The following is a 25845-nucleotide window of genomic DNA, read 5'->3' as shown; positions in this document are numbered from 1 at the left end:
TCTAGAGGAAGCAAAAACTGCACCATGCTCAAACGGCATCTATGTGATTTTATTGAGTGGAGATGCTTGGCCTGAAATACTCTAAATAAATTTGGATAGTCTTCTGCTTTGACTATACATATATCTCTCTCTCTCTCTTAAGAAAAACCCCAACTTTTGCACAGTCTGTATGGAATCTGCACAAAGAAATACCTTGTCTCTCTTTGCTCCAGTTATCTGCTTTTGTATGTAAGCTGCTTCCGGTTCCAGTGTATCCACAGAGGTGCAATAATCAGACCAGCCATATAGCCAAAGGTAGCTCCGAGGGAACAGGAAATGGGCCATACCTGAGGGGAGAACACAAGGTAAAAGCAGACAATGAGGAAAATGTTTGTGGTTTTTTGTACTTCATGAGCACAAATTCTCAGTGTAATCTAGGTACTGAAAGACAGTACAGTCTTACTCTACTTTAAAGCTTGATGTGCTTTCCTAAAAATGCCAAAAGTGTAACAATCATCTTCATAAACACTAAATGCTGTTGTACAGTTTTTAATTAATATGCATTAAAATGTAACCAGGCTTCTGGCTATTGCAGACTTCAGTTCGATATTCCCAAAACTACGTGAAAAAATTTACAAGTATTTATATCCCCTGAAGTGTTCAGCTAACTTAACTTCCTGTTCTGCTGCACACGCTTGGAAACCTACAGATTTCTTGGTGATTTCTCCTTCCAATCTCTCGTGGAGTTCTAAAACTTTTAGAGGTGTGTAAAAATGAACTAATGCTCAAATAAGACCAGAGACTGAGATGGATAGAGGGTTTTTCTTTCTTTTTTTTTGTCTTGAAAAGTAGGCAAAGGGTTGAATTTCGCTCTGACTAGCAGTAGGGAGGGAACATAAAATTTGGAAACTGACTGAACATCTTGCACCCAGTTCAGCAAACACGTAGTAAGCCAGTTATGTTAAAGAGAGCTTTAATTATAAGCTCTATTTCCTAGTGTAAGAACAGGGAACTGACTCAATACAGCTGACTCACTTTCACAAACCATCTAGTACTGAGGCAAAGAAGTAATGGCATTCTCCCCCTGCCCCCTTTTTTTTTTTTAAATTGGTATTGATTTGCAGGGAGGAGTGGCCAAAACAAAACAACCAGTCTGTCCTCAGATGTAGCTTATATTACCAGTCAACTACATACTGCATTTGATGAAAGTCTCAAGTTGGTTATTACAAATATTTGTTGTAGAATAAACTGAATTCCCATCCCTCTTCAAAATTCTCCTTTGCATATTTTTTTTGCAAGGGCAATTTTGCACTTCCTGCTGTACAGTACATGTTCCTGAAGCAAGTACAGACTGCACTCTCCTATTTTTTTAGTTTTTAAATTAAGGGGGATATTTCCGCCCTCTGTAGTACTTGAGACTGAGAAATGCACTAGACTTTAAAGAAAATATCCACATCTCAGTGTCCAGCCTTCTGTTTTACTTAATTTTGACTTGCAATTCATGAATATCAAATGAACTTACTCTTAATGGTACTGGTTCCTCCTTTCATTCATTTTCCTAGTTCTGATTCTTCTCTTTACTTCATTATCACTTGGAAAAATATATTCACATCCTTTGATCATGGGAATTTTAACTAGGAATAAGAGTAACATACTTTGTTCTCTGCTGTTTCATCTTCACATTCCTTAGCATTTGCAGTTTTATATATTATTTGGAGGTCTTAAGGAGTGTAGCAAAGATGACTATAAACAAGGTGCCTTAGGTACTCTTTATTGACCTTGTTTCATTCTTCCATTTCTGGACATTCTGTCTCTGATACTTGTTTTTGTTGCTGAATATTTTGGCTGTTGCCTCTCAAACCAAAGACTTGCTTGTTTTCATTCATTTAACAGTGGTATTGTAGATCTTCTATAAAAAGCCTTGAGATGCTTTAGCATGGTAAGGTATTATGTATATTTAAAACTCACATGAGTTTGTGGCCTTGGCTAAACTTACGCTTCAGGTGGATCTTTTTGACTTTTAAATGAAATGTAATTAAGTTATTTCTAGCATTTTGCATATTACACATGTCTAAAGGACAAAACAATAACAAAGTCCCTGCAACCCCAGCTGCTCACTCAGTAATGTTCAGTTGGAACAGGAGTCGTCCATAATCCACTGATGAAATCAAATTCCACTCTAGTATCCACAAAACTATGGACAGAGGCTTCATAACTCAGTGGTCTTTTTACATCAAATTCTCTGAGTGATCAGTGATCCTTCATTAAATTTTACCTACATTAGGTGAATCTGTAGTTGCCTATTTGCTTTTCAGAAGTATAGGTGGATGTTGGACTCAAAATTTTTCATGTTCCCTTAACTAGAGAGTCAATATCCCTGATGACCCATTGACTCTCTATCTTTTGGTATGTTGTGTATAGTGGGCAATTGTCGGTATGATTAAAAGGATCTCTGATGATTGTCATAGCTTCTTTTATCTGACTGAACTGCAACTTGGAACGTGGTTCATCAACAGTTATGTAACTTTTAATATTAATTCTGCCTCTGTCTGTCTTCCAAAACATTCAATTTTTGCTTTGCTTTTTAAAAATCAGTGTTACCTTACAGAAGTTTCAGGCTGTCTCAATTAACACATGAGTCTCTGACCTCTGAAATCCAACCCTCACCAATGGCAGCTGGCAAAGACAGGGGGCAAAGGGAAGAAACCATAAAACACTCCATCTTACTGTCTATGAATGAGACAGAAAAGAAACACCACCTCATCCCTTCTAGTGGCATAGAACAGAAGGGTACTAGGCCAGGTACTCATTCTTCTTATGCTGGTCACATGGCCCAAAGTAGTTCTGAAGGCAGTTTGACTGGCCTTTTGAAAAATCCCTAAGCACAGAAGCTCCTGGACTTAAGAACGCTGCTGTCCTTATGCTGTTTTCTCTAACCCTCAAGGCAGGACAAAAACCCACTAACAAACAGGTAATGATACTAGTTGTGCACTTTTTGTTCTTGACTGGTGGCCTTCAGGCTACATATAGCCAGATGCACCCATGGGTATATCTAAAGCAGCAAGTTATCAAAGACAGATTAAGATGTGACTCTTAAGCACATCAGCTGCACTAAAATAACAGCCCTTGCATTTGCTTTTTGTCTGTCTATGAAAGTGGTTTGCTTTATTTTGCATTAGCTGCTGGCCTCGTTTTTCTGAGACCCAATCACTTTCCGCTGGACCTTTTTAAATGAATTTGACTTGCTTGATCAGCCTGCTTTTTCCCTGTCTTTCATATTATCTCTTAAACTTGGTTTAGCTTCCCTGACTTGGTATGAACTGCCTCTAAGTGATAAAAATCTAAGCAGCTAATATCCATCTGCTTGTTCTAAGAGATTCCATTCTGCTTGTTTAAAGTATGCAACTTGTAATACACCCCTCTCATCCCCTGAGAACTATTCAGCTCAGTTTCTCCTACTTTATGCACCCTTCTGCTGTGAGTAGGCTGACATATCCTACCCCAGTACTGATGTCATGTGTAGGCTGGGTCAGCAGTAGGGAAATAAGATGTTAGGCAACATCACCTAACTGCATTCTTTTGAGAGGGAAGAAGGTTGATCTGGAGAGAAGAGTGTGGGGAGCACAGGAGACATTCTTCAGGAAACTGTCATGAAATGTCTTGTCTGTCCCAGCAGCTGGGAAGCATCAGCTAGAAGACCTAAACTGACATAAAGAGTCAGTTTACATATCAAATGCATGTGGAAAAGGGCAATTTTAACAACCTGTATACGATTACTAGGAATCTGAACAGCAGCTTAGCAAAAACAAATCTCCACCTACATGCTTAACAAGCACAAGAATTGCATTTTAAGGGACAGAGCATGAGCCAGTGGTTAATGCAAAATGATCCTGACTTCTGCTATTTAAATTTTCTTTTTGCCTTTTCTTTTCATCTGGCAGCAGTGATAGGACTGAGAGATTTCTTTAGGCTAGCTAAATAGACACTGCAGAACTGCAAGGTTTCTAGTATATATTAGAACTAATTTTAAGAATAAGGACTCAAAATAGGAATTGCCAGCCTTTCGGGACACAAATGAGCTAGTTTCCTCAGCACTCTTTAGCACACCTATGAACTGATGTGAGAATGCTTAGCATATTGCATGGAAAGCAGAGCATGTTGCAGGATCCCAGCAAGGTATCTAGCTCTGCTGTACTATACATGTAGCTAGTTAAACCACAATTCTGACCGCATGACAATTTTGTCATCTATTACAAGTCTGTAATTTGCATCCCATGCAATGGGAATTACATAAACATTGATAAGGACATAAAGGCCAGATTGTTATAGGCCAGAGCAGCAACACCTTAATAAAGTTTTTAAAGATACTATAAAGTAAGCAGCTGACTGCTGGAACTTTAATTATACAAATGCAAATAAAGTGGGGCAATCTACTGCACTTACTTTTTTTTTGTAAACTCATCCCAAAGATGAGTGCTTTTCTCATATTCCTAAACTTGATTTTTTTGTATGCTTACTACTTCAAAAGATCCATTTCTGACTGTCAATTGGAAAGCTATGTAATAATTTGTTTCATTTTAAAACTGAATAAATGAGCACACTTACTTTCCCTCCCTGTTTCTAACACGCCTTAAATTCCTGATTGTTTAGTCTATTTGGTTGCATGCACATGTTAACTAAAAGTGTCTTATCATATTGTACAGAATGCATGTGTTGACAAGCACATGCCGAGGAGAAGAAAGTGTGAGGTTTTCTTCAGGCTGGCATTTGTAACTAGAAGTTGGTTTTATGGATTTGTGTTCTAAAGTTATAGCAAGCATAACTGCCTTTTATCTCACCATTAAGGTTTACATTAAGAAAACATATCATTAAATAAACAATGATAACCACACTAAAGTGGAACAAGGTTCTACCTCTGTTTAAAAAAACTCAAACACTGCATGTTATCCCTTCTACTCACATAAAGCAACTTATTTTACAACAAAACTTTCACAGTGGGTAGTAGATCCAAAAGCAAATAAAAGAAGGAAGCTCTCTGAGCTGTGTTAAGAATAACAAAGTAGTGGGAAAGTTTATAGTCCTATTTCAGTTTACTCAAGTAACCACCAAGAACTGTACCCAAGATTCTCCAGATTATTTTTCAGGTTACAAATGTCTGAGAGGTATCTAGGCTAATATTTACAATCACATTGGCTAAATTACATGGCAGTCAATCAACTAATTTGAGTTATATCAGCACTACCTATCATGTTTGTAGTATCCAGTATAAAGTGGGAATACATCAATTTCCCTTTTACCTAATGATATGAAAACACTGTAGGCAGAATATTGTTTTAAAGTCACTTTTTATCGTTAGTAACAGGTACTACAGATCAAGATTATGCTACAAAAAAAAACTCGGATGGTTGGGCATGCACACAGTAAATCCAGGAACATGTTTTAAAAGTTTGTTATCAAAACGTGCAATAAACCCAGGAACTTCACAATTTCCAAAATTCAGTTGTTTTCAATGACAAATGGAGTGTCTGGAATACTAGTTCCACTGCATATAAAGCATGCTGATAAGGTTTTGGGCTTTAATTATACCATCTTGTTCTGCAACTGAATTACCTCAGGCTGAGCAGAGAAAGGATGTGTCACAATGTGTCTAGTAACACCTAAATGATCCCCTTCCCTTTCAGTGGTGGTGTGCTTTAAGGTGCCACTTCTCAGATGACACATGAAGCCAGGATCCTAATCACATGTGGTTATTAAAAGAACACCATCAACTTGAAATAGGCAATCTGAAAAAACTGAGCAACTGTAACAAAGGAAGTTATTTTCTATTTCTTTGCTAGAACTGTCCAACTAACTGTAACCCTTACATACCCCACTGTGCACCAGAGGGCTAGAGGCAACTAGAGATGGATGTACAACTCTTTTAAACGTTTTGAACATTGTCTTGAATAGCCTTATTTAAATGATCATAATTAAGTGTTGCAAACTATTTTTAAAATTGTTTAAGAATTAGATAGTAATCTCAAAACACTGGCAAAATTATTCTACCAGTCTGACACTTGTAATAAACTGAAACATGTCTTACAGAGTAAGTCTTGAAAAGTTTGGGGGTTTTTTGGTGGGTTTGTTTGTTTGTTTGTTTTAAATACAGAAATGTAACTACTGTAGAGACTAACTTGCATTCCTGTAAGGCAACTATCTTTACCTTTGTCTGAGATAGGCTTAATTCTGCAGACCTATAAACAGGAACAACCATAGAGTAGGCCTCCCTGACCAACTGTTTTACATAGTTACAAAATATTTTTTTCTGAAAACTAGCAGAGGGACAATAGGCATGGCCAAATTATGTTAAAAAGTTACTTTAAGAACCACAACAGAACAATGAAAAACAATGAATCATCAGGATACCAACTGACTTTCAGCAATATATTTTATACTTCTAACAGAAATGCTTTATATATTTTTCATTTCCATTCTGAAACATTATTCAGATAATGTCATTTTATTTCCAAAACAATATTCTGTTCCTATTAAGTAATATTTACTTAGCATAAAAGTTGTTGTGTGCTAAAAAATGCATTTTACAGTATTATTTTTAAATGTAGACAGGCCCACTAATCTGGATATCCCCTGTATGAGATATTTTTCAAACATAAACATGGAAAATAAAGTGAAGATTTTTCTGAGACATCTGTATTTATCTCGGTTTTGTTGTGTGTCACAAGAGGTATGCATAAAGAACCAGTATGTTTTATTTGGTTTATGAATAAATCAGCATGAAGTAACATTTTGGTTTTAGCCATTAGCACATGAATTGGAACTCCTGATGATGAATTTCATACCAAGTTTACTCCACAGAAGTCTGAAGTACTTTGAAGTAAAGCCAGATTCTAGTGAAAGATATACAAGACATATTGACATCTGATTTTTCTGATCAGGTAAGATATAGGTAATGATACTACAAACTTCTCAGCTTCTACTAATACATCTCAACCATGATGTAAAGGGATGACTACCATATAATTTTTCAGTTCTTCTATTAAGATTGCAGGAAAAGATGCTAGTCCCAATACAGAAAGCTAAGGACTGCGAAACAGATTAGCAAAAAATGAACCTAATATTGCCCTCGACTGCTTTTTCTTTTAAGGCCACAAACCAGCAACAAAGTGACATCAGAAGAACTGCCATATGTATCAGTGTGCCAATTCAGACAACAAGTGCCTTATAAAAAAGTGCAGGCAGCTTTATTCAATACTTTACTGGAGTTCCAGCATCCTCAGTACTCTGTTTCTTTCCTTTTGTTTGCAACCGCTTGTTTGCTTCAGGTCAGTGACTACAGGCCATTTTCATTTGAAGCCATTTCTATGAAAAACACTGACTTCACAGAAGTGGCTTTACATACTCCACTCTCTGAACTGGACTACAGTCAATTTAAAAGTAGACTGTAGACACTCTGAAATTGTCTACAGTTTATCAAATTAGTGTCTACACTTTAAAGTGCTAAATCCTGATCAAGTGGAAAAATATACCAATTCAAGACACAGTGCTTGAGGTTTTGGGTGAACCTCAGGTTATATTAGATTGTTCTAACAGAGCTAAGTCAATAGCAATAGCATTTTTCATTCCAAACTCATAGTGTGTTTCTGCACCTGCTGGATGTCAGATGTTTTTGCCAACTTTTGACATTTCAGGGCCACAAACAGAGCACAAGGGCAGCAGTAGCAAGCCTTTGCTTTGCTTTATCACATGATACTTCTCAACTATTGTTGACCCATCCAGTTCTTGTAGCACCAGTTTTGCCTTGTCCGCAACACTCCTTAAATAATGAATTGTCTGAAGCTAAACGTACAAATGCAGCTGTGTTTCCATAACACGTTGTTACACCACAAACACTAACCATAACCAATAGAAAAATCAGAACCAGATTTTGCAACCAGCAGGCTTAAAGGCCTTAACACTGCTCTGTAAAATGATAATACCACTTTAGTCTTGCCCTAAAAATTAAATCTATAATAAGATTTAGATTATCTATAATAACACATTTTCTGTTCTAGAGCAGAACCATTTCCACTACAGATTAAAAAAAAAAAAATTGTTTACAACAAAAAGTCTAAAACACAAAAAGGAAAACAATCACTAATGAATCAGCTGTTCTTATCTCAAAAGATGGTCTTGAGTCCAAAGACTAAGCGATTCCATTTGAGTCCCTTTTTGGATCTGAGAAGGGTAAATCTAAAATTGTAATCCTCAAGCTCTCTACTTTTAGGCTAATACAAGAAACAGCTGATGTCAAAAGCATGACAGCTTAATACTGCAGATGCCTAGAAGTAATTTGGTTTTGACTGGGCTCTGATTACTTTTAAGCCTACATTAAGATCTACATGATTTTTTTCAGACCTTGCTTGGGACTTAATCTGTAGGTGTTCCCATAAGCATACCAGCTGGATTAGGTTCTATACAAAACACTGACAGTCCATGTCTTTTGGGGGGATTTTTTAAATTTTTGGGTTTTTTTAAATAAAGAACCTCTTCCTGCAACTGCATTATGTACAGGTATTTTTATGTTCAATAAGTCAGTGGTTGGATCAGTCACTCAGGAGATAAGCAATCTGCACTAAAGATTTTCTTCCCAAACGAAGCAGATCTGCAACAACAGCAAAATCCTTTATGAGGGCCATTATTCCTTTCCCTGCCCTAGGCCAAAGACAACACAGAAAGCACCTCTCCTCTTTCATTGCTACAGTGAAAGAATCTACGAGTTTCTGTAATCACCTGAAATCAGGTAGCAAAAGGAATACTCTTGCAAAAAGGGGTTTTGTTGCTAGTGCCCAGTGAACTTCTGAAGAACAACAGAAACGTCTCTTGGCTCTGAAGATTTCTGAGACAGCAATGCAGAGCTACTATGTGCAACTCAATACCTGTGTTTTTGAATCCATACTACTCAGTGGGGATAGAATGACAAAAGACTGATGTCAACTGTTGTATGAAGTTCAGTGTTTCCAGAGAACCTGATTCATATATATCTCAGCTTGGCTGAACTGGGAAGCAGTGTTTCCTAGGCAACTATTGAAAATGCCTGGCCAGGACACTTCCCCCCCTGCCCCTCTTCTGTCCCTTGGTGACCCATATTTAAGACATCACCTTTACAAAAATATTAAATTATCAATAGGTGATTGAAAACATCTGAGAGATGTGAACAGGATTTCTAACAAGCTACTTTGAAGAGGTTCATTTCTGTCTTGAAGATTTACCATTTTGGTGCTTCACTGTGTTCCTTTCCTGAGATAATTTGACTTTAAAAACTACATAACATTTTAACAAGAACTTCTTTCATTTCCCCTTATACAGCAGATCTTAAAAAATTAGCACTTAAAACTGCAGTTTTCAAAGACTGTTGAAGTGGCAGCCTGCAGGACTGACAACCAAACTTCTCTACGGCTGCTCTTGAATTGCTCACATGATGATTAAAGTAATGATCAAGCAGTTCAGACCCAAAATGGAAAGCAAGATTTCTTCCCCCACCCCACAGTTTTAAACCCTACAAGGTAAAAGGTGAAGTGAGGATGGAGAAAATTTAGGGGAACTTAAGGGAAAGAACACAGCAGCAAGTGCTCTGGATCTAGGCACAGGAAAATTGCTTTGCTGCAGGAATTGATAGTCAGAAACTCTCCCCTCCAACTTTGGTATCAGGAGTATGTCAGAAGTGAGGGTGGAGATGGTGAAGGAAAAGGGAAATAAACACATATAGTTTCTGCTGCTGCCCGAATTCTCTGGGGAGCATTCATGCCCACAAACAGCTAGTGACAAGTTATGGTATCTGATGTTTCTGCAGATACTTTGCTGTTCTGAGGAGTCAGATAATATCTTTTTAGATGTCTAAGTATAGATTATAGAGCTTAACTTTCATCAGTCATGTTTGGCTTTTATTGACTTGGAGGAGTTGTTAAACAGAAAAAGCTGCCAGAGCATCACCAAACTTTTGTCTCCTACTATGGGAAGATGGGGGAATGGACAAATAAAGTAAAAAATTAACTGTACTTAAAGTATCTGTCTTAATCTATTAGTGTCTTTGTTTTGTTAATCAGAGCCTACTGACTTAATAATTAAGTTTTCCTTATATCATTGGTGCTTAAAAGGTGAAATTTTTTATACACAGCATACTAGCAAAGTTCGGGATTTTGGGAATAAGATAAAACCTGACAGATGTGACATGCCATTTTAAAATCCTAGCTGAGCAAGAAAAAAGTGCTTGCCTCTCATTGGAACAGGAAGGTGAATAAGACTTCTCAAGAAGATATGAGATTGTGTTTCAATGAATCCCTTGATTTTTGGGTTACATTCATGTCCTCCAACAATTAACTAGTGCCAACACATACCTATGTCAGATTGATGGTGAAACATCTTCCAAGAGCAAACCCAAGTGTTTTTAGGGAACAAAACCTGATTTTTTTACTTAAAATTATTAACCTACTCCTCTATTATTTTTTAAACAGAAGTTTTAATATCTCTTTACACTGTTGTAAAGAAAGGCTGGTGGCATAAAAGCAGACTGTTGGCTACTTATGGAAGACAAACTTCCATTGCAGCTGTAAGCCACAATGTCTCTACAATATCAGAGAGAAAAGTGTGTTGCCTGTTACACTGATTTCTGAAAGAAACCATTGAAACCATGTGCTTAAGAACAGGCCTGGTAGATACTACTCAGCTGAGAGTGTGAGTTTGGTAACCTGAGGAAAGAAAGTATCCACTGAGGACATTTAGGAATGTGTTGCTAGTGTCATCATTTTATGGCAACTGCAGACTTCAGTTATGTTTAATGGAATCATTTCTCTATGCCAACAAAAATATTAAGAAAACAGCACAGACATTTGAATTTATGAAGACAGAATCTGCAATGCCAGCTTCACATCTTTTATTGTGCAACTACAAAGCTAATACTTGCCTTCCTTTGAAATCAGAAGGTAAGTTTTTAGTACAGTGCTTTGGCCACACCATTTCCACAAATCAATCCAAATCCATTTCAAATGCATTCTGTTAAGTGCTTTTATGGAAGATAGAGGGGAACTAAAACACTAGGAAAGCATCTTTCCTTTCCTACCCATAAACAATAAAAGCTACCAGACTGAAGGCAGACAAACGTGGAGCCATCTTCATCATTTCACGTTTTTCCTCCTGCTTGTCTAGCTGCTTCTTATCAAAATACTTACAGCTCTACTTCATGATAAAACTTGCAACAGACACTCATAAATCTATAACAAAGAACCTATTAAAAATAGAGGTAAAAATTTTGCATTTTACATCCTTACACTGTAAGCACAGATGCTTCTAAGGACTTTTTAAATGTTTGGCATAACCCTGTAGGAACAGCTTATGAGTAAGTCCAATATGCCTGTACAGTTTCAGAGCAATTTTGTGTGGCGTGCATATCCAGAATATATTTTTATATTTATGATAAAGGTGTACATACTAACCTGCCAAGGCCGATCCCAATCAAGAGGAATAGGAAATGCTCCAAACCAAGCTCCAAGTATACTGCACATGGTAGTAATCTGTAGACTGCTTTCCCAGATAGACATAGCTCTGTAAAAACAGTGTTACAAGATTTCAACAGCAGCAGAAGTTACCATGTCAGAATGTTAGATCTTATTTCTCCCAAGATTTTTATGACTACAAACAGACATAAAAATCCATATATTTTATAAATAGCATGCAGGTTTCTCCTAAAAGATACAAACTGTATGTAAAATGTAAGTTGCATATTTTAGCTATAATCACAATCTTTCTTTACCACACATTCTGGAGATTCTTTTCCCCTGGAGGTGTTTACTGCAAAAACTAATTTATTTTACCTGGAAATACACCTACTGAGCTTGAAATGCTGCTTGACTGAGCAAATGAAAATATCACAAGGATACTGTGTGCATTGCAGGGAGAAGCAGACATGAAAGGGTAGCATAGATTTGTATAGAAAAGCACAAGCACAGTCATGTGTACTCTACACCAGTCACTACACCAGTACTCTATGGTGTAGACATGTTGTTATTATTTGATGACTACAACAATTTGAAATTTAAAATAGAAGTCCGCTATATGAATATTACAAAGCAAAAGAAACATTGCAAATAAATGTAACCTGCACATTGCAGCCCTTCAGCAACATTGCATCCAAGTTCTAGTATACTGGCTGCAGGATAAATTTATTGCATGCAAAACTTTTAAAACATTTAATGCAAAAGTCTTGCATTACCAATCGTGGCACATACCATATCATAAGAGATGTTAATGACTTCAGTTCTCAGTTTATAGTCTTCTACCACTACTGACTTCAAAAATTTTGGAAAAATTGGGCTTCTGTTTAACAGATAAGCTCTTATTGTCCATTATTCATCTATCAAGTGATTGCTTTGCTTTTCTCAAGCTGTGAACATTTGAGTACTTGGTACCAATTAAGAAACAACACCACCAGAAGTTCAGAACACAGCGGGCACAGTTCTGAGAACCGGGTTGAAATCCCTGCTCCAAATCAGTAAGGTAAGAGATCTGAATCTACATCTCAGATTTATAAACACAAACCAAGCTTTAGCTAACAGAAGAAAAAAAGTTGTGCATTTTTATGGCTAGACGACTAGATGGAGAGCAAACTCTGAACTTCACATGTGCTGTTTAGGTTGCATGACATGAAAGCCTTAACCCTACAGCTTGTTTTGAAGAGTCTAAAATTTCTGACTTTACTTCTGAGTACACCTAACTCACTGCTGCATTTGCTATTGACCAAATGGCTCACAAGTGTAAAGCAAACATTCTTCATTGCAAAATAAAGGTCCGACAGATTATCATATTTAGGGTGCAACATTGACATTTTGAGCAGAACTGTTTCCTCTACAATAACACATCCCTTGAACTTACAACACTCCATTTCAATTCACAATCCTACCAGCTTGAGATTTTTTTTTAAAGGGAAAGGTCCTGATTTAACTATAAAACTGTTTAGGAGTCTGCACATAGAAAATTCTTGTCAATTATTTTCAGAAGCTGAATAACGGAGTGGAGAGCTGTTAGGCAGCATGGGGAAGAGAACATTCACTACAGCCTTAAAGAAGTAAAAGAGCCAGCAGAATATACCAAGGATTGACTGAGGTACATTTATACCCCATAAGACATCTTATCTGGTAAATCTACACACATACTGCTGCACCATATGGAGATATCAGACTGAGTCCAAAAGCAAAACAACACAATTAGCAAGGCACCGTGCCCAAGTGAAGAACAGCCATTGGTAGTTTGGCAACCATTTGAGCTGCTAATTCAACCACTCTGCAGCATGGACACTCGCTACTCAAATACAGCCTGACTTGTCTTCCAACATTATCCCAAAGGAACAATGCTTTGATTATTCTCTTTTCCTTGTGGAATGTCACCTTTTTTTTTTCCCCTTCATTTTTGGATTTTTGCAGGGTTTCTTTAACCTATTAACCCATAACATAAACTCCTCATTTGCAAGAGGCTAACAACTACAGCAACATTTATAAACTTTGAGTTTTATAGTTTCTTTATTTTTTAACTATGAATAAACTACAACTAAGATAATTCTGCAGGCAAAACTAGCAATATTTAAGATAATAAATGATCACTAGTGGCACAAAGGCCTTTTAAAGTCTAAAATAATTATTTAACCCCTTTAAATAATACAATACATTAAGTGCTGTTTTAAACAACGTTTGAATTAAGAAGTTAGCTAACATAAAAGAATTTATTAAGACAGCTCCTGACAGACAAGATCTGGAATTCTGGGCTGCAGCAGGACTGAAACAGTAAGCGGCGCTTAGCATTTGATGATGCCTACCTTTACAAAGGACATTTCCAAGTCTGTAAGAGTATGCAGTTCACAAACAGGTGATAAAATAGGTAAAATGAAAACTGGAAAGAGCCTTAAAGTTATGGTTTTATACTATTTTTTGGCAAGCTCCAAATAAAAAAATCTATTTCCTACCCAGGTGACATCTTATAATTGCTATTATACCAGAAATTTCAACACAATTACTCAGAGTAGTGATTTGAAATAAACAGTCTCCAAAAGGAGCAATAAGAATCAGCAATTGAAAACTGATTTCTTAAAGGCTTTTGTGCAGGAGGCTATTTCAGCCAACAATTACTGAAAAGCCATTTAAAGAATAGACACCTGCTTCCATGAGTGCCGATAACCCTTTCTGTAGCTTTTATTTCCCTCTATCTGCCTATAGCAGCACATGATAGCATATGATCAGCGTCATGACATTGGTCACAACACTAGATGTCAGAATACAGAGTCCAGAGATAGCTGGCATGGACCCTCCCCTTCCCAAATGCAGAATTAGTGAAAAGAGCCCTATTTACAGCCTACTTAGAATTGAAGTTTTTATGATGTAGAATACACAAACTTACTTCTCACACCTTCTATGTGTACATAGACTAGAAATATGTGGGTAAGAACAAATTGTTCAAATTTCTTAAAATAATTAAAAAAAAGAAACCTATTTGGTCCATCAAATCAACATTTCCAATTAAAAAGTGTACTCAGTTTGAAAACGCGGAGCATGTGCAATTTTCTGTCTGAGCTACACTTGTGTTTCATGCAATTGTTTCATGTATACAAAAACCAAAAAAACCTCAACCAGACAACACCTCCTCTTCAACCCACCGACAACCCAAACTTTATAATACAAACAATAAACCTGCAGTGTCACAGATTACATGTTGTTATGAGATGGCACATATAATCCACCTCCTAGAGGTATGGGCACTTAAAGACTGATCTTGTAGTAACCTTATTAGAAGTGATTTTACTAGCAGTGACTGCACTTCCAAGTGCTGCAAGTAGAAACAGAGAAAGCTAATTAAGTATCTCTGCAGAAAAAATAAGCACTTTACAAATTATTATTATTTATCCCCAAAACATTATTATCCCTAAAATATTTAAGTTGGGCTGACTCAGTTGCACCATAGCTGTTACGATGCAATAGATACATACGAGTTACTTGAATGTAACTTTATGAATAGTCCGATGACAAGACATTACACACATCAGTATTTTCACATTAGACCACCTAAAACATAGCAGAAAGCTATCCAGAGCAAAAGCTAGGTAATTAATCTCTGTTACTTATTTACACTTGATGTATCAAGATAAACTTTCTTTTTCTAGATGTCTTTTTCTGTCTTTCTGCAAAGACAATAGCACAAACACATTTTGATCTTATAAATATTGCATAGGGAAATAAGAGTAATAAAAATAAATGTCAGTAGTTACTTAAGTCTAAATCGTATTCAAATATTTTTAAAACTAATTCCTTTTTCATACTAAGCGATACACTTAATCAGAGTTTCCAGCTTGCTGTTCCAGTGCAATTCAATTCACTAAACTCTTCTTTCAAGGCAAACAGCTGTGTTGATATTACCTAACCATCCTTTTCCTCCATTCAACCAGTCCCACCTCATTCCACATGGTTAAGTTACAGACAACCTTTTAATACATCATGTCTACACTCAGCTCATGCCTAAATGCAAGACATTCCAACTCATTCATGAGGTCAAATGAAAAACCACAGGATTATTTTTAAAAGAGCAGCCTGCTACAATCCATAAAAAAATTTGAATTTGCTACAATATTTCTTTGTAGTCTATTTTCATTCAAAGGCTAGTCTAAAGAAACATCATTATTAAATAGACATTTTATTCTGATAACATCACATGGCTCACTAGTAAAACGCATGTACAAGTTGTCACAGCAAAAATGCCAAAACAAGACAACTCTGTTTCCTATGCAATAATTGTGCTGAAATTACATTAAGATCTAGACTAGGAAAGAAAGAAATTGATAGGCATTCAAAGCCTAACCTGGCACAAAGACAGATTGTTGTCAAACATCTGTTACTTCAATTCGACTATTATTTCCAGTTGCAAAACCTCCAAAGATGACTAAGTGAATCAGCAATGATTTGTTTTGGCTAAACAACTCCATGCTTTTATTAGTCTATTCAACCCTTCCACTGAAAATAAAAAACCAAGCATAACTGACTTGAATAAGGATTCAAGATACTTTTCAGTAAGCTGAGAACTGAGATAAACCAAAAGTCAATACCTGAAACTACTATAAAAAGTCTACTTTTGTCCTCCTCTACAGAAGTTTAAACCAAAAGTAACTCCATAGGTCAGCAGCATTATACAACTTTTCACTTTCTTTTGAGATGAGACTTTATCCTTATGAACTATTAAAAAGGAATGAATGCTAACATTATTAAATCTTAAGCATATGTGGGGCTTCTTTATGTTTCAGCATCCCAGTCTTTCAACAATCCTGTTATTTAGTGAGTGAAAAAAGGCAGAAGAGAGAGAATACTTCTGAAAAAGACATTATCCTTGATACATGCTAATGTCATGGCTGTCACTAAGGTGAAAATGAGGTAAAAAGGCTCATTTTACTTTAAACATACTATTGAAAAAATTTAATGCTTGAAAACTCTGACAGTGAAAACAGCTTTCTTTGAAATTTCAAAAAGAGCATGGGTAAAGATTACATACTTAAGACCACAGTAAATTATATATCATTTTCACCATTATATTCAAGTTAAAAATACTGTTAAAATAGTGTTTGTTTTGGCTTGTTATTCCTACTTTAAAAGCTGTATTTAAGAAGGTACTATTGGATCATGTGCAAGATTCTCCCTGTACAGCTCAGTCTCAGGTCTCCTCTTTATTTGACAACCATTTTACTGGACTGCACAATGGTTTTACACCAGTAAAATGTGCGTTTGAAACTTTACTTCCTTCAAACACATATAAAGTGAGATTTAGTGTCTGGACACCAAAAATAAAAAGCCAGTTTTCTGAATCAATGTCTTCAAAATAAATAATAATTTTGTCAGAAAAGCTTTCATAGGCCTGTAATTACGGCCCAAAATATGAAAGGCCCAAAATATGAAAACCACCCGTAATCCAGGAATTTTTCCTTTACAAAAAAATCCATGATATATTGTTTACATCAATTCTGTCCATTTCTATTCTGCATAAAATCAGAAACTTTAGAATAGAACTTACCCATTTTTACTAAATACCCGTATCCATGCTTGTATGTTTGGTCCCAGGATACACAAGCATTGTAAAGTAGTAAAGGTAGACAGGAGAACTGCAAACAAAAATGTCTCAGTCACTGACCTACAAAGAAGGAATATTACAAAATTAAGTGAGGTAGTTACTGATTTTCTAAGAGTTCCAAGATTTAGGAAAAAAAAACCCTGTAAGTCAACTCGTGAAAGCATGCATGCTTTCTTAAACCTCATGCAGAAGAATAAAGTATTTTCTTCTTACTCTGTAGAATAGTGAAGAAAGATGGAAAGAATTCTAGTACTTGTTTGTTATCTCAACAAAGACTGAAATGCAGTAATTATTTTAAATGCCTGACACCCGTAACATTTGAAGAAACATAGGTGTACCTCATATAGAACATTAGTTCTGAATTGAAGTACACTCAGATATTCTGAATTGAAATATGCTTGGATATTTATTTCATTGTTCCATTTATTTTTCTAGTTTGATGTTGTGGAAGCAACCATGAAACCAAACTACACGTGCATTGTTAGTCAGTAACTTAGTATCTCTCTCAGAAATCAGGCTGCTTCATGCCTCTCCTCCTTCTTTTTTAACCATTCCTAAAAATTGAAACACTAATATCAAAAGCATGAAAGATATGCAAGATGCATGTTTTAGAATCTTATGGGGAAAATGACTAAATGAAACTTGGAAAAATGTTTGTACCCCTATGTTTAACATAAATATTTAAGTAAAAGGAGCTGTTTGTAACTGTCTTGAACACATGTCCATATATGCAAAAATCATAAGAGCCAGCTTCTAAAAAAAAAAAAAACAAACCCCAAAACCTCCCAAAAACCAAACAAAAAACCCCAAACAGCCGCCCTTCTTCCTCCAGCCAGGAGCTTATCCTTTAACTTCCAATGTACCAGGAAATACACAAGTACTTATACCAATATCTGCAAGAACTGCCCCTTAAAATGTTTAGAGAAAGATAGGGTCTTCTGACTTACTCTATGAGAGGTGCTCCATAAAGAACAATAATCGCATGAAATAGTATGCAAGACATGAAAAAGTATATACAGCATTTTAGAAATCTGGATATCTAAAAAAGAGCAATAAAATATCAGAACAATGTTTTAAAAGAAAAGAGAACATAAGTAACATAAATAGTCTATACCTTATCAATAGCATTGTACTCTACCTATTTCTTTAGTTTCAGCTACAGCACAGTATGATAATAGTATGGCATATTTCAAAACAGGTTTCCCTATGTTTAATACTTTAAATAATGAATTAAAAATTATCATACTCCATCTAAAATTTTTTCATACACCCTATTATAATAAGGAAAACATACAAAAAATGTAACTGGACATGACAAGATAAACAGAGATAATTTTATTGGATATTTTTACATTTCTGTTTTACATCTGAGTGTTATGTCCATTCATTAAAAGGCATCTTTCACAGAAAGTGAAAAAAAATTTAAAAGCAAGAAAATATATAATATGAAAAAAAAGAAAGACATTCAGAATCAAATGTAATACTTAAAATTACATAAACTAAAAAACACTACATTTTGAACTTGGCATCTTAAATTCTAAATCCATTTGAGAAATGTCCATGACTTACTATAAATCCGCAAAACACATATAATTTTCTACGAATTTAAACAACAGTTTCTGGGTACTCACTATATCATATAGAAGCATAGCCACTTGATAAACAGTTCTGGTTAGGTCTGTTCTGATCAGGTCACCAATGGAAATCCATAATTTCACTTGAACACTTTTTTTTTTTAATATTTATTCCTTATGCTAGGCTGGGATGAAATCGCACCTAGAACACGAAGCCTGCTTCATTTTTAAATCACAGATGGTTAAAATACTTGTTTTCCATAATGACTTTGTGTATTTCACATCCCCCTCAGTCCGCAAAACTAGACAGAAGCTTTGCATACAAAGATACTGCTTTCAGGGATGTTTGCTTTAAATGCTTAAAAGAATCACCACATCAGAGCACTAAATCTTGTCTGACTCAGCACGCTGGGAGTGCAAGACTATCCATCTGACTTCAAGATGCTGGTGTATTCCCCCACTCCCGAACAAGTTGTGTGCTGCTCCAAATTCACTCTGTTCAAACCTGTTTCATGGGGATTCATACCTTTAATGCTCCCATTACAAACTGTAACTACAAAAATTTCTCCTAGATTTAGATTCTTCTGTATGCAAATTTCATCATCCAAGGAAATGTAGCCATTTTAATACTTTTCCATGTCATTTACTAAAATTTACCAACTTTGTTGAAATTGTAATAAGCTAGTCTCTCTTTTATGTCTCAAATTCTAAAAACTATTTATCTTCCTTTAAAGTAATTAGAAACTTATAACTACACATAAGAAAAGTGTTTCTTCATAATGCTGAAGGTCAGGCCTGGACTATGAAATGAGTTCTGCACCCATTCAACTTTGCCGATTTTGCTACCATGCAAATTATTGGAAGATCAATATCTGGGACTACAGACAACAACATATTGACAAGAAAAAGGAAAGGCACAGAATCGCTCACCTGAACAGGTTATTTACAGGTAGAGAAAGTTTAACATCACGAAAATTTTGGAGAACTTATTTCAAGAGGTGCTACACTCAGCTCATTCATGGAAAACAAGAATTCAGCACCAAAAATTGTCTTCTTTCTTTCTCATTTGATTATTTCAGTGAAAGAATTTGCTTCCCCTCCGTATTGTCTGGTAGCAATTTAAGAATAAAAATCTTACCTTGTGAGCAAACGAACTTCTCTTAGGAGACAGATTTGGTTTAAGGACTAAGTGCAAGATTATATTAAGGGTACTAACACAAACAGAACAGATACATAGCCACGTGAGGTGTGTTCCCAAAACTGTGAATCCGTCCCAGAAGAAAGCCGGAACAATCGCTGTCAGAATTACTGAAAAAACACAGAGGAGGTTGGCAGCCAAGAGCCTCCTTATTTCTGTTTCTTTCATTGTGTTCCCTATTAACCGGCCACCTGCAAGACAGCAAGTCACACCCCGTTACTGAAACACAGCAGAAGCACTACAGGATAAGATTTCTCCTAGTCGCCATACACAAGGCAGAGCTCTGAGCTTAGTTTGGGGGTGAAAGTGATTATTTAGGGGCAGAAGAATGGCATTCCTTTAAAAATCAACCCCAAACCCATGGACACAGCAGCACTGCGCTATGAGAGCTGGGCGAGCTGAGCGCTCGCAGCGAGCAGGCAGCCTGCCCCCGCACCGGCGCCCCTCACACCACCGAGCGCGCTTCCTGACAGAGGTAACCGCCTCAGCCCCTTCCGCGCCTGGGCTTTCCCAACCGCCCGGGCCGGGCCGCTCCTCACCGCTCCCTCTTCACCCGGGAGACAGCGGCGGGGCGGCCTGCTAGCAGGCCTCGCTCAGCAGCACCTGTGCCGGGCCGTGAGGGGGGTGAGGTGCCGGTCCGCCTCTTACCGCAGCGTCGCCGCCGCCGCCGCGGTGCGCGCGCGCGGCCGCCCGGCAACGGAAACCGGCGGCGCCTGCGCGTCAGTTCCGAGGCGGGCCCGGAAGTGGCTGTTTGTTGTGGTGGGGGCAGCCATGGTGTGCGAGAAGTGTGAGTACGGGCGGCCCGGGGGTGCGGGGGGCCCTGCCCGAGCCGCCGGGCCCTGCTCTCGGGGGTCCCGGGCGTCCCCTGAGCTGAGCAGCAGCAGCAGCAGCGGGTTCCGGGCTGTATAGGGTGGGCTGTAGGTGGCGGTTCCGGGAGTGTTCGTGCGTGAGCTGTCATTCTCCCGCAGGCAGCGCTTGGTGTGAGTATTAACGCAGTGTAGTTTTAATTTTTCCCTTTGTAATGTTTCCTTACGTAGGTGAGAAGAAACTCGGTACGGTAATTACTCCCGACACGTGGAAAGATGGTGCAAGAAATACTACAGGTAATCTTGGGGAGGTTAAACACTTGTTTTTCAGCTATCTTAAAGCCAGTTGGGCACCGGAGCTGTCTTATGATCTTAAGGCTAAGATTTGAAATAGTTAATGCGGTTAATTTTTAACTCCTGCAGTTTCCCTCCCATGCTGATTTAATGCACTGGGAATTTATTTACCCTGAGCTATTCCGTATTGAACTTGTCTGGTTTTTTTCTCCTTGTATGGAACGATGATACACAAATAGAGCACAGTATAAAGTATTCTGTTGTCCTGTGCTTTAACACTGCGCTATATGTTTTATCTCTCTTTGTGACTTTATTTGCACTTGCCTAAAAGCTGTAAACTAAGCTTTTTTAAGTGTGCTTGGAACTGGGAAATTTATTGGTTTATGGTTTTATTCTTTTTGTAGAAAGCGGTGGCCGCAAGTTAAATGAAAACAAGGCGTTGACCTCAAAGAAGGCAAGGTTAGTATTTAATACTGATTTTGGCTAAAAAAAGTCAGTTTGCTCTAACTGAGGCCTGTTTCCTGCATATCTGGGCAACTGCTCAAAACTTGTCCAAAATACACTTAAAAAAAAAAAGTGGGGATTATGACATTTGATTAGTTGGTAAAAGTATGTCCACACATATTTCGTGGGTGCTCTCTGCTGAATCATAGAGCGTGGGCAACTATTTTACTGCAGTTCTCACTGAAATTGCTAGGGTTTGATGCTTTTATTAGGAAAGGAGCTGGGAAGGCTTATCTTCTGTGCTGATTGCCGGTACAATCTCCTGAGCATTTCCTTAACGTCCAGGGAACGTTCTGTTATGCAATGGGGCAAGGTGCTGCTGCAAGATGTTTAAGTTCAAAATAGTCTAGTATCTTAATAAAAAGACACATTTTTAGTTCTGCTTTTGTTAAGTTTTTCTCTGTAATGCAAGAAATCTCTCTTAATGGGGAAAGTGGGAGCTTTTCTGTGGACTTTGAGCAGCCTATTAGAAATAATCCTTTATGTCCCTTTTCTAAATTATAGTTTTTGCTGGAGTTTCTGTCTGTGCCCTCTGGCTTAGACTTTTTAGGATGAGGCAGAGGAAATACTTTATATCAAGGTGTATAAATAAAATACTTTTCCTTTTTCCCAGGTTTGATCCTTATGGAAAGAACAAATTTGCAATATGTCGGATTTGTAAGAGTTCTGTCCATCAGCCAGGGTCTCACTATTGTCAAGGATGTGCCTATAAAAAAGGTGAGTTTCACTGAGTACCAAATTAGCCCAGTTTGGTTTGAAATTAGAGAGCAAGTGGAACTCTTGAATTTGTTTCGCCTTACAAAGAGAAGGCTAAGATGAGATTTAATTGCTGTCTTCAGCTACTAATAGGAAGGCATAGAGAAGATGGAGTCAGACTCTTCTGAGGTGCACAGTAGTAGAATAAGAGACAATGTACACAGGTTAGAATGTGGAAAATTCTAATTACATACAAGGAAAGCAATTTTCACTGTGAGGGTGGTCAAATATTGTAATAACAGGGACCCACAGGGGTTGTGGAATCTCTACAGGAGGTATTCAGAGCTTGACTTGAAAAGCCCTGAGCCAGCCTCATCCAAGTTAGCCATGTTTTGAGTGGGGCAGGGGCAGGACTAGAGACTGCTGGAGATCCTTTCCAACCTAAGTAATTCTATGATTCTGCTTCTTTTAGAATGTTTCTGGTGTCTAAAGCAGTAGAATTGGAACAGTAACTGTAAGCTTGATCTTGGCAATTGTATAGAAAACTGTCATCTAGCAAGTTTGATTTTTCTTATTTAAAAAAAAAAGTAGCTTTTGTAAAACTCAGTTGCTTGTTGCAGTCCCTTTTCTGCTCCCTTCACCCTTCTCCCCTTTTTATAATAGCTAAATCTAAAACTCTAAATAGTGGTCTCAAAAAAAAAAAAGAACCAACCCCACCAAACCATCCAAAACCAAACAAAAAAACCCCAAACCAAATACCCCAGACCCGTCCACCTGCCCCAAAAAAACCACAAAACAACCAAGAATCCACCTTCTCTTCTTGGTAAAGCAATAGGCTAGCTTAAGAAAAGTAGAATACCTGGGGAATAAAAGGCAAAGAGGAAAAAAAATAAAGTTGTAAAAGCAATTAAGAAAGTGTCTCTGAAGGCAAATCATGCTTATGGTTGTCTTTGTGCCTGCATGTATTCTTATGCATTCAGTGGCTTAACATAAGCCAGTGAAAGGTTCACTTCTCTAAAAGGAGTCTCTGGTCCAGTTGTGAACATGCTTGATTCATTGTAAGTCAAGCTTGGCTTCGGGTGAAACTGAAAAATGAAAAAGAAGAATATAATCATTGTCCATACAGAGCAAGATACTGCACTGTGTAGTACATAATATATAAAATCTTTCTGTACTTAATGTGTGAATGACTGCACTGAAATTCTGCTTGTATCTGGAAGCTATCTCCCATATTCATAATAAGACTTCTGTATTGTTAAAAACTCTTCAAAAATTCCTGAGAGGAAAAAAAAAAACAATTTCAAGCAAATTTGATGGAGAGCCTTAAGGATATAAAACTTTTACTAGTCTTGTGATTTTGGGTAGGTAAGCAAAAGGGCTCAAACTTGTAATTCCTGGAGGGGAAAAAAAACAACACGAACTCAGTTACATTATTAATACCGAGGAATCCACATAGCACACAGACATGGGGTTAACCAATCGTTAGATGTAGAGCTACAGCTAACCAGTAGTATGTTTTGTTTATGAAATTACTTTAATTGTTCTATAAATGTGTATTGTGTCACTGAGTCAGTGGCTTAGCAGCCTGCTGTAGGAGGGTTGCCTTTTTCTAGTTGCTAGATGCTCACCAGATGGCTGCCTGAATGCCATATGGTAGAACCTTGTTCTCTTTCTTAAACTTATGGCTGATTTGGGTGGGCTTCAGGATTTCGTCTTTGTCTGCTTGTGTATCCTTCCAAGCTGAATCTGGTTTCTTCGTAAAATTCAGAACTTGTAAATGCTTTAGGTTCTACTTCTGACCATCAAAGACGTGGTTGTGGCATGTTTCTTGAAGCAAATGCAGTCATATGGCTTAGTGCTTCAACTGTTGCATATCTCTGAAATTGAGAGGCAATCTAAAGTTAATTACTGCTTAATTTAGAGCTGAAGTGAACAGCCTGTGGGCTGGATTTTGCTCTCCAAAGTAAATCATGTGGCATGTTCTCTGCTGTTCTCTTTCCTAATGAACTCTTAGATATGTGTCCAGTCACATGATGTCTATATATGAAGGCACACAATTTGGAGAGAGTTAACAGGAATAGTTGTCACTTTACATTTTTTTTGCCTGCTAATGAATGGTCTTGTAAAATGAGATGTGGCCCTACCAGACAAAAGATTTAGCACCTTTCTGCTTTAGAAGAAGAGGGAAACGTTGAGACAACCCGCCCCTGTGCCCCTGCCGAACTTGTGTACTTTTTGCTGCTCTAGTCTTCTGAATTGCCATTCTTTGGGTTTAGGTCAAAGTCCTCTGGGACATCAGTGGTCATCTTCACTTCAACTCTCAAGTATTCTTAGTGTCCATTGTTTCTCACTTCTACGACTCTATAAATAGCTTAATTCTATGAAGCTGTATTATTCTCAACTTTCTGAATTGTCTGAAGCTCCCCACCTGTTAATCTTCCATTTAGCAGTCAGTTTGTTGGTGACTGTATTTTCTTAGCCTAGCTACTTTTTGTCCATCTCAGGCCTTGGTCTGGCTACAGGACTTACAAAGTTTAATAATACACCATTTTTACCTGTTTGCCAGATGGGAGCATTTCCTGGCTCTCTTCCAGTATTCCAGCAAATTACAGAGGCTTTGGGCAGTGTTGTGTATCATAACGCTCTCAGAATAGAGCTTATTTTTTTTAAGTGGCAGTATTACACATATGCTGCAAATACTAATTTGTATTTTAAGTCATATTATTACTTCTGAATTTGCAATATCTGGTGAGAAAATGCACAGATAGATTGTCAATGAGAGCTCATTGAAACAATTTTTTTTGAAAATTATCTTTACAAAAACATAGCAACTATGTTTTTGAAGAAAAACTTTAATGACTTTAAAATAATTTGCATACTTTTTGTGTGCTTATAGGCATCTGCTCAATGTGTGGCAAGAAGGTCTTGGATACGAAGAACTACAAGCAAACTTCTGTCTAATTGTACTGACTAGTCTTTTTATGAACTTTAACTTCTGTGTCTTTGTACAGTAACTTTTCTCTAAAATCATTTGTGAATATTACTTTCTGGAAGATAATACATTTACTTGGAATGAGATGAGAGGTAAAGACAGCCTGATTGTTTGCCTAGAAATGTACATAATATTTGATTTTTGCTGTTCTAGCACTAATGTTTACTGGTATTTAAAGGTAATGGTTTGCAGAACTGATACAGTTCAAAGTGAATGAGAAGATCCTAGTGGACGGGTTGAAACTTACCATGATAACACAGATCTTTGAGATTAACACTTTTATTCTTTTGCTGTATCTTGAGTCTTCTGCTTGTCTGATAGTAATATTTTATAGATGTATAAAATATGAGCTTTTATCACCTCATTAAAGTAGTATCTTCATTCAGTTCTATGCTCATAGGTATTTATAATTACTCTCACCCCAAACTATTACGTCCTCCCCTCTAAGTATTGCTGTTCAGATTTTAATGCAATTGTCCTGTTGAATTGTGTTTCTGCCTACAGTAGGGTTGGTTAAATCACAAATTGTTAAACTACTGAAATCTAGTGTGTTACTCTGCCAGTTCTTTCTTTGGCAGTAAGACTGCTTAGCTATTCCCTTGTTAGCCTCTAAGGAGGCTTTACAGACGGCACCTGGTGGCCCAAGGCAATAAAATAATGAGCATCAATTTCTAA

At 37.2% G+C, this 25845-nt stretch overlaps 2 protein-coding genes across 5 annotated transcripts; one reads left to right on the top strand and one right to left on the bottom strand.

The window, feature by feature from the left end:
• Positions 1-187: 187 nt before the first annotated feature.
• On the bottom strand, positions 188-20582 carry PIGF (phosphatidylinositol glycan anchor biosynthesis class F). Of its 4 annotated transcripts, XM_072856754.1 has the most exons (7): positions 20527-20582; positions 19819-20069; positions 18054-18145; positions 17050-17166; positions 11448-11556; positions 2581-2655; positions 191-326 (listed from the first exon to the last, which is right to left on the bottom strand). In XM_072856754.1, the coding sequence occupies exons 2-6, from the start codon at positions 20044-20046 to the stop codon at positions 2593-2595; spliced, it is 609 nt and encodes a 202-aa protein (XP_072712855.1). In that variant the 5' UTR covers positions 20047-20069; positions 20527-20582; the 3' UTR covers positions 191-326; positions 2581-2592. The 4 variants fall into 4 exon arrangements, with proteins under 4 accessions (XP_072712852.1, XP_072712853.1, XP_072712854.1 ...); XM_072856751.1 differs by lacking the exon at positions 2581-2655 and having other exon boundaries at positions 188-326; XM_072856752.1 differs by lacking the exon at positions 2581-2655 and having other exon boundaries at positions 188-326; positions 20482-20581.
• Positions 20532-25845, top strand: CRIPT (CXXC repeat containing interactor of PDZ3 domain). The gene is made up of 5 exons (XM_072856758.1): positions 20532-20665; positions 20916-20981; positions 21383-21437; positions 22096-22199; positions 25075-25845. Exons 1-5 carry the CDS (start codon positions 20650-20652, stop codon positions 25137-25139), a joined length of 306 nt encoding a protein of 101 aa, XP_072712859.1. The 5' UTR covers positions 20532-20649; the 3' UTR covers positions 25140-25845.

The sequence above is a fragment of the Ciconia boyciana genome, chromosome 3 (genome assembly GCF_034638445.1).
Source record: "Ciconia boyciana chromosome 3, ASM3463844v1, whole genome shotgun sequence".
Classification (NCBI taxonomy): domain Eukaryota; kingdom Metazoa; phylum Chordata; class Aves; order Ciconiiformes; family Ciconiidae; genus Ciconia; species Ciconia boyciana.
Note: the sequence above shows the minus strand (reverse complement) of the source record. Positions and strands in the feature narration are given on the sequence as shown.